The 14,081-nt window shown below is 41.9% G+C and overlaps 1 protein-coding gene across 1 annotated transcript in view; it reads right to left on the reverse strand.

The window, feature by feature from the left end:
- epha2b (eph receptor A2 b) overlaps positions 1 to 3,695 on the reverse strand; it is a 29,641-nt gene extending 25,946 nt beyond the window's left edge. The window contains 3 exon segments of the mRNA XM_036132202.1: positions 707 to 1,355; positions 2,835 to 2,908; positions 3,527 to 3,695. Coding sequence (XP_035988095.1) covers positions 707 to 1,355; positions 2,835 to 2,908; positions 3,527 to 3,611 — 808 coding nt within the window. The 5' untranslated portion in view covers positions 3,612 to 3,695.
- Positions 3,696 to 14,081: the final 10,386 nt, after the last annotated feature.

The raw sequence follows: 14,081 nt of genomic DNA on the forward strand, positions 1-14,081 counted from the left end.
AGTTTTCAAAAAAAATGTGTTTTTTGCAACTTCAACTGTGATGTATGAACTATTTCAACATGAAAAGCTGCTAAACTCAAAATAACAGGTGGTTTAGCAAAGAAATGGGGCAGGCTTATTTCAATCGGCAACTTTATAACCAACCTTCCGAACAATGAAAGTCAATAGACATTTTGTTCTGTTAAGGGTGTCTTTATTAAGACCAGAAAATACATTGAAAACCAAAAAATTTTTGCCGGTTGGTGCTGTCCAAAGTCGGCCTTTACCTAAACATTGAACCTCAAGCTTACAAGCTTTGCAACTAAGGTCCAATTGAATCACAATGCATCTTTTTGGTCTTAACTGGTTAGTTATTGATACTTTTTATAAAAAGATGTGAATTTCAGAAACTGTCAAAATTGTAGTAAACATATGTTTTAGCCAGTTCCCTTCTTTTATCCTCACTGTCCATTGCCCAATGACGTTTGGTCAGGAGCAAGGTCTGGAACAAGAAAAAGCAAAGAAGCGGTTAAAGTCTAAAGAGAACTTTGAAACGCCCCTTGAAATTCTCTTGGATGAAAAAAGTCAAAAGAACTATTGCTCAAGAAGACGGTAAAAAAAAAAAAAAAAAGTTACCAGAATGCCTGAGTCCTTGACAACCAAAGATAAAGAAATGGGAGATGATTTAAAATTTTCCACATGAGAAGCTTCAAGGCCGTTGGCTTACCTTTACAGGAGCCTTCGACCTCTTCAAAGCCGGGATTACACCGGCACTCCCCGACCGGAACCATCCACTCCCCGTCCATGGCGCAGTGGATGCGAGGTACGTCCTCACTGTAAGCGTTGTCCACACACCTCCCAATCACCTCTTTGAGCGGCTGGCTCTCGCCTCCAGCCACCGTCTCGGAGAACAGAGCGAGGCTCTTTGTCGTGGCCGGACACGTCTTGTAGTACACCCTGACGGAGAGGAGAGCAACGCAGGCGCCGATGTCTTGGAAGGCCAAGTAGAAACCCATCTGAGACAGGTTCTCCACCACCTTCGTCTCCGTGTTGATGTGCATTTCCATTTTGTTCGCCACCTCGTCCGGAGCGATCGTGGCCACCTTCTTGAACTGTCCCTTGTGGAAAGTCGTGCCCACGTCCGCGTCCGCCTCGGAGACGAAGAGGGTGAAGGTCTCCTTGCAGGTTAACGAGTCCGCGTCGAACGAGTGGCAGTCGCGCACGATAAACTGAAGTTCCACGAAAACCCGAGAGACCGACGGACGCCTCTGGATGAAGGTGGTGCGCAGCCAGTTGTCCTGATCGCGCTCCCCAACGTTGCATATGGAGTAGGTATAGAACTGAGAGCCATTCAGGCTTTTCTGGGTGACCTCCCACTGAAACAGAACCACAGAAACCAGAAAAGGTTAGAGGTAGAAAAACTGAACCAAAACTAAAGGGGACGGCTAAATAAAGGAGCGGCCATTTAACCGTGAGGGTTTCGGCCACTGTAATCTGAACTAGGAAACAAAAACAGAGAGCGTGCAGACAAGTCCGCGGCCCTTCGCAGGGATAAACACAGACCTCTACACCAATGCAGCATTTCTTTTAGACATGGACGTCCATTTTCTCAACATCTAAAAGCATGAAAGCATCACCGACCTGAAGGACTTTGATTTGACGATACATTTCTGATATCGCAGAGAGACTAAATTGTTTTTTTTTTCCCTTTCAGTCTCTCGCATGGTGTTGGCATCTTCCCCAGACAGCATTTCTGCATGCAAACTAAACGCTGCCGCAAATATGCTTGAGAAAAAAAGTGACAGCAGCTTCTAACCTTGGTTCATGAGGAACAACTGGCCCCCACGGAGGCAGAAGCTTGCGGTTGGCTCTCTGTATGCAGCCACTGTGCTATTAATTAAAGGAATGTGCTTTGCTAGCAGTGTGTGTGTGTGTGTGTGAGGGTCTGCATATAAACCTGATTAAAAAGAAACAGCAGAATGTACACCTCTGCTAACAACCTGGTGGGACTTTTTATTTTTTTTTTTTCCCCACTCCCTTTGTTTATGCCCGGCCCACGAGGGCCTGTAAGAAACTCAAAATGATTCTGCAAAACATCTGAAACATATTAGTAGAAAACAGTGAAACGAAAAAGTGTCAGAGGGATCGCTCAAGCTGTTACACATCGCCGAGCGAACCGCCGAGCGGCGTGCCTGCACATGCCTTTTGAGTCATCAGCACATGAAATTAGGCTATTTACAGTGAATCTGCATGTGCCTGACTGGTCAATTACTCGGAGACCGCATGATGGAGGAAGGCACACATGTCTCTGGTCTGCTCATGGTAAAGAGACAACCGCAGAGATTTGAGATTCATCCCTAAACGTAGACATTTTTTTCCCCTGCTGCAGGGAAAAAGGTAGCCCTGGCCCACTGGCTCCATCCGAGGCCCCTCCTCTCTCCAAAGAGGTACCACATGCTGCAAACTTTAAAACTTAATTGCTCTCTAACATACAATTCTGAAGCTGGAGCCTCGAAACCGCAAGAAGCCACAAGTATTCCCAGTTCAGAGGGAGCAGTTATTCTATCCGCCTATATGGGCTTTCGGAGCAGCCCAGACATGCTCTGGAGGCAGCTCCTGATAGGATACCCTGAGTGCCTCTTCTGTCCCCAACTCAAGTGGGGCTTAAACGGACAGCTTTTATAGAAAAGCTCACGTATGCACCAACACACACACACAGGGACCAAGCTGAAGAGAATTACAAAAAAAAAAGGTTCTCGGTACAGCTGCGAGTGTTTTCCTGCAACTTTTCCTGGGGCAAATTCCTGCTACTGGAAACGTGGGAGCTGGAGGAGAAGCAAAAGGACACTACTCACCCGGGATCCCTGGTTTGGGGACCAAGGCAGCCAGCCAAGGTCTACTCCTGTCGCCTTCATATCCAACAGCACCTCTGCGGAGACACAAAAATAAAGACAACAATGAAAAATGCTAGTTTGTTTTGTCTGATTGTTTTTTTTTTTTTTGTTTTTTGTTTTTTGCAACACAACGCAGAGTTTTGCTTCAACCTGCATAAAACCCGTGTTGCTGACCAGCTTCGATCCCCAATATTGTGATGCTGAAGTAAGTCAAATAAAACATCTGATAGATTAAAAAAGTGACAACCTTTGTGTTTTTTTTTTTTTTAGAGGGGAGGGTGTATTCAGGGGGAAAACAAGAAGGAAATTAGGAAAATATAAAACTTTGGCCAACTCCGCAGCAGAGACTCTCCACCTGCTGCTGTTCCAAAGTTAGCGCACAAGCGGAGCCGTGATTCGCTTGGAGTGATCGGTTACAGATTGATTGGTTATGGGCTATACACTGTACCAAACAACGCTGTTACGCCCTTTTAAGTCAAAATCAAAGCTTTGGACTTTCCGGGCAGTTGCAAAAGCGAAGCAAAAAAGCTTTTTTTTTTTAAGTTCTTTCAAGGTAGGCTCCCCACATGGCACGCGTGCTTCCCTTCTGTTGAGAAAAGTTTTCATTTAGAAAGCTGAGCTGTTTTTAATTTTTTTTTTAAACATGCACTCACCTTCTTTGGCCTCTAAGGTGGTAAATATCCCGTTAATGAGTACGTGTAAGAATAAGAAATGTCTGATTCCACCAAAGAAATCCATTTGGAAAACTTTTTTCTCTCCCCTCTCTGCTCTGCTGCTGACGCTTGGCTGGAACTCTGCTTTGAGAGCTGCTGCGCTCTGCGCCTCATTCACAAACGGCCTCTGCGCGCGTCACCGGCTCCGCCCGCTGGAATGTACGCGCTCGTCGGCCGCGCGCGCGCGTGTGTGTGGGTGTGTGTGTGTGCGCGCGCGTGTGTACTTGTACTTGCTGACTGAGAGAACCATAAAACCGGATATAATTTGTATTCGGGGAACATGAATAAAAGCAACTTCAGACTTTGTTATCAGAGGATCTAGCGGTGTACGCAGAGATAGTAGTGAGGCACAGGGAGGAGGATGTGGAGCTCTTGTAAAAACAGGAATTCAGTTCAGGTTGTTAGCTGAAGGAACTCCTTTAGAATAAATCATTGTTGAAGTTTGGAACAGTAAAAGAATGCAAAAGTGATTATTTTTTTATAATCCTTGTAAAAGACTTTCATCTGAGTCCATGGAGGAACTAGATAGTTATTTAAATGGACACAACTGTTGGTGTGGTGATTTTAATGCCCATAGCTCGTTATGGGGTGGTAAGAATGATTGCAATGGAACATTTATTGAAGAATTAATAGAGAATAAAACTCTTGTTTGTTTAAATGATGGAAAGGGCACCAGATCAATACGAGAACAGGCATGGAGTCAGCAATTGAGCTAACCATAACTTCATTGGCAGGATTTAGTTCATGGCAGGTAGTTCAAGATACAACAATAGGAAGTGATCACTGTCCCATAATAAAAGAAAAGCATTTGGATATTGAAAAAATCTAAAACAGGAGGTTTGCAGAAATTGTGTTTCCGCAGTGCTGATCGGGGCACATTTAGAAGTGTAGGTGATCATGAATTGGAAAAAATGAATTTGAAAACAAAAGTTGATTGTTTAAATTTTTCTGTTTGTCATGATATTTTACTGGCTATAAAGAAGAAAGGAGGTGCGGTGTATAAGAAGATTGTTCCATGATGGACGAAGGAATGGGACAGAGTAATCAAAAGTCAAAATAAAGCTTTTAAAATGTTGAAAAGGAGTCACAACTCTCAGAATCTTATTGAATATAAGAGATGTCAAGCCATTGTGAGAAGGACTGTAAAAAGTGCAAAAAAGGGATTGTTGGAGGCATTTTTGTAATTCAGTGGTAAAAGAAACAGAGATTAAGAAAGTGTGGACAATGATAAGAAGAATAGGTAGGATTAAAAGAGAATACGGCTATCCAATTTTAAGTGATGGACGAATTACAGCAGTTAAAGAAGAAGAAAAGGCAGATCTGATGGCTAAAACATTTATTAAATATATAGTTCAGATAATATTAGTTTAGAAGGGAAAAGGGAAAGAGAAATTACGGTGTAAAATAACAGCAAGATATTGGAATACATAGAGGATGGAAATGATCTATTGAATGTTCCTTTTACAAAAGCAGAATTAAGTCGAGCCCTTCAGAAATGTAAATTAGCAACACCAGAGCTAGATCAGATTTGCTATTGAATGATGAAACACCTTAGTGAATCAGCTAAAAATATTTTATTGGAATTTTATGATAAAGTTTGGGAGAATGGAAAATTACCAGAAAGTTGAAAAGAAGCAGTGATAATACCAATACTCAAGCCAGGTAAAGATGACACAAAACCAGAACGTTACAGGCCGATTGCGTTAACATGTGCAAAACAATGGAAAGAATGATTAATGAATGGTTAATATATTATATGGAATTAAACGGGTATATATCACAACATCACAGTGGTTTTTGGAGAGGTAGAAATACTATGGATGCAATTTTAAGTTTGGAATTTGAAATCAGAAAAGCACAAGTTAACAAAGAAAGTATTTTAGCAGTGTTTTTTGATATTGAAAAAGCATAAGTTATGATGTGGAAAGAAGGTTTTTTTTTTATTAAAATTAGAAATATAGGTACAACAGAATGAATGTTCAGATGGATAAAATATTTTCTTACCAAATGACAAATACAAGTACGGATAGGAAATAATTATTCAGAAAAATATATTGTTGAAAATGGAACTACACATGGAGGTTGAGTAAGTCCTTTATTATTTTCATTTATGATAAATGATGTGTTTCTACATATTGATAGTGGGACGTTTTTTTTCTCTCTTTTTGCTGTTGATGGATCAATGTGGAAGAGAGAAAGGAATTTAGAGTTTATTACTAGGAAGATGCAAGAAGCTGTCTTTGAAGTTGAAAAACGGTCATAGATGTGGGGATTTAAAGTTTCGGTGGATAAGACTAAGACAATGTTTTGTACAACAAAAAGGGAAATTTGTGAGAATATTAAAGTCATATAACCAAGAAATTGAGAAAGTTGAGACAATTACAATTTCTTGGGGTTTAGTTTGATGAGAGGCTTACATGGAAGATGCATATTCAGAAAGTGTTAGACAAATGCAAAAAGGTGTGAAATATCATGAGGTGTTTAACTGGAAGTGATTGGGGGTAGAACAGCCCTTAAGGGTATAAATACAAGATTAGTCAGATCTGTACTATACTGTGGAAGGATTGTTTATAATTCAGCAGCAGAGACAACTTTTAAAAAGTTAGACCGCATTCAGTATCAATCGTTGAGACTGTGTGCAGGTGCAATTAGAGCTACCCCAACAGCTTCATTACTAGCAGAAATGGGAGAATTGCCACTTAAAATTGGAAGAGAACAATTAACATTAAACTGCTGGGCTAATTGAGCTTTCTCTCATATTTAGCTCCATCCATCTTCTCATCAACTCTGACCAGCTTCACGGTGTTGTTGAAGAGAAGCATCCCGACTGCGTGATGCTCCAACCGATGTATTTCATCGTGGGAATGATATTCTCAGCGAGCAGTTTAAGTTTCCCTTTACACACAGTGTTTAGTGTTTAACTCAGGAAGTCAGCTTTGGTCTCGTCTGATCAGAGCACCTTTTTCCACATGTTTGCTGATGCCCCTGTAAGAACTGTAGCTGGCTTAAAACAAGACTTGCTTCATCTGTGGCTTTTGTTTTACTTGTTTTCTAATAAGGTCAGGTCAAATTCCCGTAACCGAGACCTCTGCAGCTCTCCCAGAGTTATAACCGGCTTCTTCACTGCTTCATTGGTTAAGGCTCCCTTGCCCAGCCATTCTCTTTAGGTGGATTGCCGTGTCTTACAGTTGTGCCAATGTATTTCTGGTTTTGGATGGTGTTCAAAGCTTGGAATATTGTCGGTGTTTTAAACTTTTTCACAAATTTGTCCCTCACCTGTCCACCGTATTCCTTGGATCCTAGAGGATCCTAGATTTGAAAACCATCTGAGAGGTCTTGCTGTTGTTTAATAGTAGGTAAAGACCAAAGTGGTCCACCAGTTCCTTGTACTCTGGCTGTAATGTATTTCAGCCCACCTTTTGGACATGACAGGATTATCAAATGTGATGATTGTCTGACTTGCTGTGATCAATTAAAAATGGAGACAAAATAATCCCTTGTGGTGTTCCTGTATTACTTATTAGACCCCAAAAATAATAAGCAACCGAAGAAACAAAAATGACAAAATGTCAGCTATGCGGGTCTGTGTTCAGGCTGTCAGTGGTTGTGTGGTGCATTCTTAGGTGTTTGTCATCTCCACCTAATCAGAGGAGCATTTAAGGAGCCAGAAGATGGAAACAAGGCATCAGGGCATTAGCTCTCCATGAGCGATACCTGATCTAACTTTGCTCCATGTTCCTCCTTGTTCCTTCTTCTCCACCTAACGTCTGTTTTTACCTTCCAGATACCATTCCCGTCTGGAACATGGCCTTGGTCTTTCTCACTTTCAACCCCTGAGAAGATCCTCCGTCTTCCTGGCACTTCTGGCGACCTCTGCTCCTCTGGCTCCATTGGCGTCCGCTGGCGTCCCAAGCGATCCACCTGACCATGAAAACCTGTCCACCCTTCAACGTTCTCCACCACTGAGCCGTCTAGCACAACTCCACCAACCGCCTGGCGGGCACAGCCTACATCCTGGACCATCACCATCCATCGTATGTCTGCCTCTGCTTCACCATCTAACCTCCCTGCGTGGTGTCGGAGCTCAACCCTGTCCATTTATCACTTACGGTCCGTGACCAGAGCCCTCCCAGTCGCCGGAAACTCTTCATCCTGCTACCCAAACCTTCAGTAAAGAACTCTTCTCACTTAGCGCCTGTCACGGTTTGCTGCTTCACAGTCAAAATGGAAAACAAGAACGTGACACAAAAGGCATTTCTGCTGAGCAGTTTGTTAGATGAGTTGTACTGAAGATGTTAAAAAACAACATGAAAATCCAGGGGAGAATAATGGAACAAAGATTAATCACCAACCTGAAGAGGGTCAAAACAGGCTTTATATGTGGTCAGAAGTGGGCTAATTTATCTCTCCGTTGTACAGCTTAGCTCTTTTACCAATCGCATAGTTTCAGAAATGTTTGCACATTTAACTCCATTATGGCAATTAACTTCTTTCCCTGCACTTAGTCTGGTGACATGAAACAGACCAAAGCAGGCCTGGCTCTCGCCCAACCATCTAGTTCTACACTTTGCCAATATTCAATCAGTGGTTAAATTGTCTCAGGAGAACGATCTCAAATAGTACTGAAACTTTGGACTTAAACCTACCCTGGTGTCCTGTTCAGCTTGAAGAGTAACACAATATCTTCTCCCCCAGTTCTGTAGAAATGTTTGGTTTGCTAATGACTTATAGAGGACATTCCATAATGGGAAACAAAAACTGTGATTCTACTATGAACTGGAAAGATCACAGTGTGAGAGGCTTACTTTCTTTTCATAGATATTTATATAGAAGTGTATATTTCTTTAAGCTTGTCTACAAAAATGTTTGGTTCACATTTTCTTTATAATTTAAATATGTTGGTCATCAGATATACTTAAACTTGGGCTTCATAGTGGTTACAAGCATTCTCACGGCAGTGGTTGAGAGTGATTAAAGCTGGAAGAAACTGCTTTATTTAATCCAGATAGGGTATTTTCCAGATCTCATTTATATTTTCTCCGCAACAAGCGCTAGTTGATGTGGAAACTTATGTTTGGGGGTTTTGGATGCATGGAGTGGAGCTGAGGGCTGAGTGTAGGATGATCTGATGACAGAGAAGGTGATGAAACTGGAGGAATGTGAGGAGCCCCAGCAGGGGGTGTGGTGCTGGACCTGTTGAAGGACAGCTTACTTTATTTAAGTGCTTCATTTCCCAGAGACTAACGTGCTGCATCCTAATTCAGACAAACACTGACATGCCAAAGTATACCATCAGAGTCAACATGAAAGTTAACGGGAATATAGGGAAATGACTTGGAATCTGTCTTTACGATGAAACTGAATATATATTTCTGTATACTAGATCTGTTTGTTTTGTAAAGTGCCTTGAGACAATGGACTGTGAATCAGCACCATATAAGTAAACCAAATTGAGTTGTAATTATTAACAATTATTTTTAAGCTTTTTTTCTGTCAATATAAAAGCAAAAGAGGAGAATAACCACGCAGTTTGGCAGGCATTGTGTTTAAATAGTTCAAGTCCAATCTTTTGTGCTTATTAGCTCATGTAGCATAGAGCGGCTTGGATAATCTCCGCCATCCATTAATGTCCTTAGATTAAATTTAAACCATATCGAAATAAAGCAATGTAAAATTTAAATGTTTGTATGGATCATTGATTATTCCAAGTCAAATAAAAAAGTCTACATTTACCGGTTGGACATTTAAGTCTAAAAGGAGTTACAAAGTCTGAAGTTTATTTCCCAGGTTAGCTGGGTTGATGTTTGTAGTGATAACAAACTGAGAATGTGAAGGAAATCCTAGAAATGAATAACACAAAAGATTGCTTCACTTGATAATGAGGATAACTTGATATCATGGGAAAGTCTCAAATCATCTGCAGCCTCTAACAGGGTTTCTTCCAGGATCACCCACTTGACCAATCAAATGGTCTTTTAACATGACAAGGAATAAATTAATACCCGATTGTGTTCCCATTTCTGTTAACACATTTGCATGACAATTGTTTAAATGCAATCTCTGCTCAAACAACCCCAGTAGAAACATTAGAAAATGTTTCTACTGTCCTGCCACACCACTAGGTGGTATGTTCTTTCAAACTCACCAAAATGCACTTTCGTACAGCCGCGGTTTAAAAAAACAGCAATAAGTCAAACTGTGCTTGTGTTAGGGCATCCCTATTCAGGCAGATTCAGTTTTTCCTATGTACAAGACAATGTTTTCAAAACGTTACTGTTTTAAAATTTTACCGTTTACTGAGAAATCACACACCGTTGTGGTGTAGATGTAACCTGACAACAGCCAGCTGCATGTATCGCTCCGCCTAGCTCCACTCACATACATCTGGGACACGGCTGATTGAAAGTGATTTCCCCAACCAAATTTTTGGTCTGGCCAATCAGGACGCAGGGCGGGTGTTTCATGGATGTGACGTAGTGGAGAAGCCACCGTGAGATTCCAACAACAATGGCGGCTCGCATCGAGGAAGCAAGCGTTAACATTGATGCTGCTATTTCTTCCGTGTTGTCCAATCTACCTAATATTGTTTCATTAAAAGAACATCAGAGAACGGCTCTTAAGGCTTTTGTTGGTGGAAACCATGTTTTCGCCCTTCTCCCGACCGGATTTGGCAAGTTTTGTTTTCCGGGGCGCGTACGCGGACGCGCAACGCGGACGCGTCCCCGGAGCGGTTAGCGGTTAGCGCGAACCATATAAGGAGGCCTTTAGTCCTCAACGCGGTCGGCCCGGGATCGACTCCTTCCCCCCTCTTCCTGTCAGCTCACTGTCAATAAAAGGTGTGCCACTACAGTGTTTCCCGCAGGAATTTGCTTCCCGCAGGAATTTGCTTATGCGAGGTGGACCGACTCGTGGAACGGGGGGGGGGGGTGGGGGGGGGGGGGGGGGTTGTGGACGACACGTTTTCCACGGCCGCCTCGCCAAGATAGCGCTGCGGGAAACCCTGCACTACAGCCGCAAACACATAAAAAAAAAAAAAAGGGGGGTTTTCCTGCGTCGGCCTCATCAGCGTCACAGGTTAGCTTCGGTGTGAGTGGTTGAAATAGCACGTCGATAAAGATGACAGACAAGTGGCTTATCCAATCATATGCAAGGAGTTTTGATAAGGCCCAGCCTTCAGTAAAGGCAATCCCTATGGCCGTGTCCCAGATGGATGTGAGTGGAGCTAGGCGGAGCGATACATGCAGCTGGCTGTTGTCAGGTTAGTGTAGATGTACAGTAGAAACGCAACAAAACATTTCCATTTCCACCAAGGAACAGTGTGTAAACAGGTCCATCATTGTCTGACTTTTATTTGTTAGCTTATTGATTTTTTTAAGACAATATGCTCCCTAAAATGACTCTGTAGATAGGACTCTCTTGAAGCTGTCTCTTTCAACCGCTCACAGCAGCCATGTCAAGCAAAAACATGATATTTGGTTACATAAATGGAGCTATTATCATTAAACAGCTGAGAGAAGCCCTTAATTATAATGAAACAGTGCTAAATTCACACCTACTTGCCAACTCTGCTCTGTGACTACTGCCTTTAGTGGTTCAGGGATCAATTCCATCCATCCATCCATCCAGTTTTTCCCTTACCTGAGATCATATCGCCAGGGTAACAGGTCTAAGGGAAACCCCAGTCATCCGCCTTACCCAGCAACACTCCATGGGAATCCCAAGGTATTCACAGACCAGAAGCCAGGTATCGTCCCTCTGGAACATTCCAGGATTGTCTCCTCCCAGTAGGACATGCCTGGAAAAAGTCCCAGGGGGCATCTTAATGTTTTCAATGCAGCGAAGTGCATCAACTTTATCCTTAAGGTTGATTCCATAGTTAGAAGGACTTGGGGAGTTCCTTTCGGCCTCTTGTGTTGTGTTTGTTATGAAATGCCAAACACTGAGGCTCAACATATCCACATCCAAGCTTTAAAGCATCTTGTGAAACATGCTAAAAGGCCTTTGGTGAAGAAATACGTACACATCTCAGTTCTACATCTGGATATGGGTTCTCAAGTTGATCCTGTATGTTTCATAAACAAAGACCAGGAGATACGATCTTAGTGTTGTAAAGGTAAGTATTGCCTTTCACCAAAAACACTTTGCATAACTTTGGCATCTTCATTTTTAAAAGTACAAAAGTTTTGCTTCAACATTTGAGAAAGGTATTCATAGTATAAATTAAAAAAAAAAACATATGTTGTACCATTACTTAAACACCTTCCTTATTTGCAGCCCCATTGTTGTTTACAGGGCGCAACTTAAGACCCTTAAAGGCACAAGTTGACCGGTTAGTTGTGTACCTATCAAGAATCCTGGGTGCTGCGTTGCACCAGATATTTGCATGGAGTTGTTTATTCAGAATATTTCACCACAATGAATGGGTCTGCGGAGGCAGAAGGGGGGGGGGGGCGGAGCTGCTTTACATGATGTCTTTGTTCTGAGGATCCACACATACAGAAGTAAACTCGTTGTGACAACTGGAGAGAGAAGCATTCATAGAAGGATAATAGCATCACTGAATACTAAAATTCCACGGTACAGCTGGCGTACTGATAGCTTGGTCATAATTCATGGGAACTATCCCAAAAATGTAGCACCCTGCAAGGCCTGTTGATTAACTGTGGTCAAGTCATGAAGCAAAAAAAAAAGTTTAATCTGCATTTCTTTTCTGTCTCAGGAGGGTATGTGGGAGTGGAAACGCAGGAGTCCGGTGAGAACATGGTCAAGGAGGAAAGTCTTACCTAGCAACAGTCGCAGAGAGGAATTGCTGCCAAGATTACTTTGACTTACGTTTTTGTTTGTTGCACCGTGTTACCGTGGAAAAAAAATATTGAGCAAAACCTACAGAAATGATAGGGAGGTGCCACGTTTTACATCTTGCCTCCCAGTCTTTTCCTCCCCATCTCTGAGTACCACAATCCGACCAAAGCGTCCATGGTTACTAACAATATATTCCTAGTTGTGTTTACCTTTGAGCACCAGTCTCGCCCCCCGACAATAGACGCTTACAATACAGTGTGTCATTGATTGGACACGGCTTGCTTGCTCTCAAACACACACATGCATTGTTGCTCGCTAACACCTGTGATGCTGACTCTGCGATAAAAGAGAAGTGGGGTTCTGCTGGTAAGGGCTCCATCTCAGACGCCCCCCCTTCATCTGCCCCGACCCTAATGCTCCCCCGATGCCTTTTGGGGGCTCCAGTTTCACAAAGGGGGATTTCCACCAAAACAGATCCAGAGCTACAGCGCTGTGCAAAAGTCTCAATTCGTCTCTGATTTCTTTGCTCTTTTGCTTTCAAGCTGCCGGTCGTTTTTGTAAACTTTTCATGTCAACTTCAGGAGTGTTTCTTCATACTTTTTAAAAAAAGTTTCAAAGTTCTTCTTTGGACTTTTGCATCAATTTACAGTCCAGTAATTTTTTTTTCACTTCAGTAAAATACATGAATCATTCAGGAGAAAAAAAGTCCCCTAATCTCAATGTTGCATCTTTACATAACAGACAACTTTGCAAAGAGCCAACTGATAACATCTCCATTGGCACTTTGCTACCCGTAGCCAGAAACATTGACAAAGTCTGTTCCTGTTTATTTTGCTGAATCTATGACAAATATCAAAATAGAGTTACTCTGTTTGATTGTAGCATTGTAGCACCAGTAAGGTGATTCTCACAGATTAGTCAGCTGAAAACTTGACATACAGTAGAAGCTGAACAGAGGGATAAAACATTTTAGAGGTCTTTGCTGGATTTTTCTTCTGTTTCTTAAAAATATGACTTTCAGATACGGGTAATTCACTGTAGAGTTTTAGTTTCTTAGGCCTTTCAGCTGCCTGCTTTCCTTTCTGCACAGAATGCATCCTGAGTCACTGCGCTGTGAGCCTTTTCCCATTTTGTCATGTTACAATTAGGCTACACAATTTCACTGTATAATTATTGCCATTTTATGTGTTGGACTAACCAAATGTAAAAGTGCCCCCTTTTTCTCTGCATAACACCTCTAGCACAGTTAAATTGGAACGAGGTGTGTCTGGGATTTTCAGTTTCCGAGTCTTGGCATGCATATTTAGTTAGATTTAGGTCTGGACTGTGACTGGGCTGTTCTAACACAAGATTTGATCTAAACCAGGCGTGTTTAAAGTGTGGCCCAGGGGCCATTTGTGGCACCTGTACTAATTTTGTGTGCCCCCCCCCCCCCCCAACTGCATTTCAAGAAAGATTTGGTCCACCAGCAGAGGATGGAAACTTTTGATTTTTAATTACAACAAAATTATTAAAGAGAGGTTAAGAGCTTACAGTTGAAAATGTTAGGAATAACACAAAGCATTCGTCTCTTAAAAATCACGATTTTTGCATTCTCTTTAATTTCATAGTAAATAGGACCATATCTATTCAATGACTTTTAATCACATGCAGACTTTGGTATATTAAAATCTGCTTTGAATACATTTATTAA

The sequence above is a fragment of the Fundulus heteroclitus genome, chromosome 1 (assembly GCF_011125445.2).
Source record: "Fundulus heteroclitus isolate FHET01 chromosome 1, MU-UCD_Fhet_4.1, whole genome shotgun sequence".
NCBI lineage: Eukaryota > Metazoa > Chordata > Actinopteri > Cyprinodontiformes > Fundulidae > Fundulus > Fundulus heteroclitus.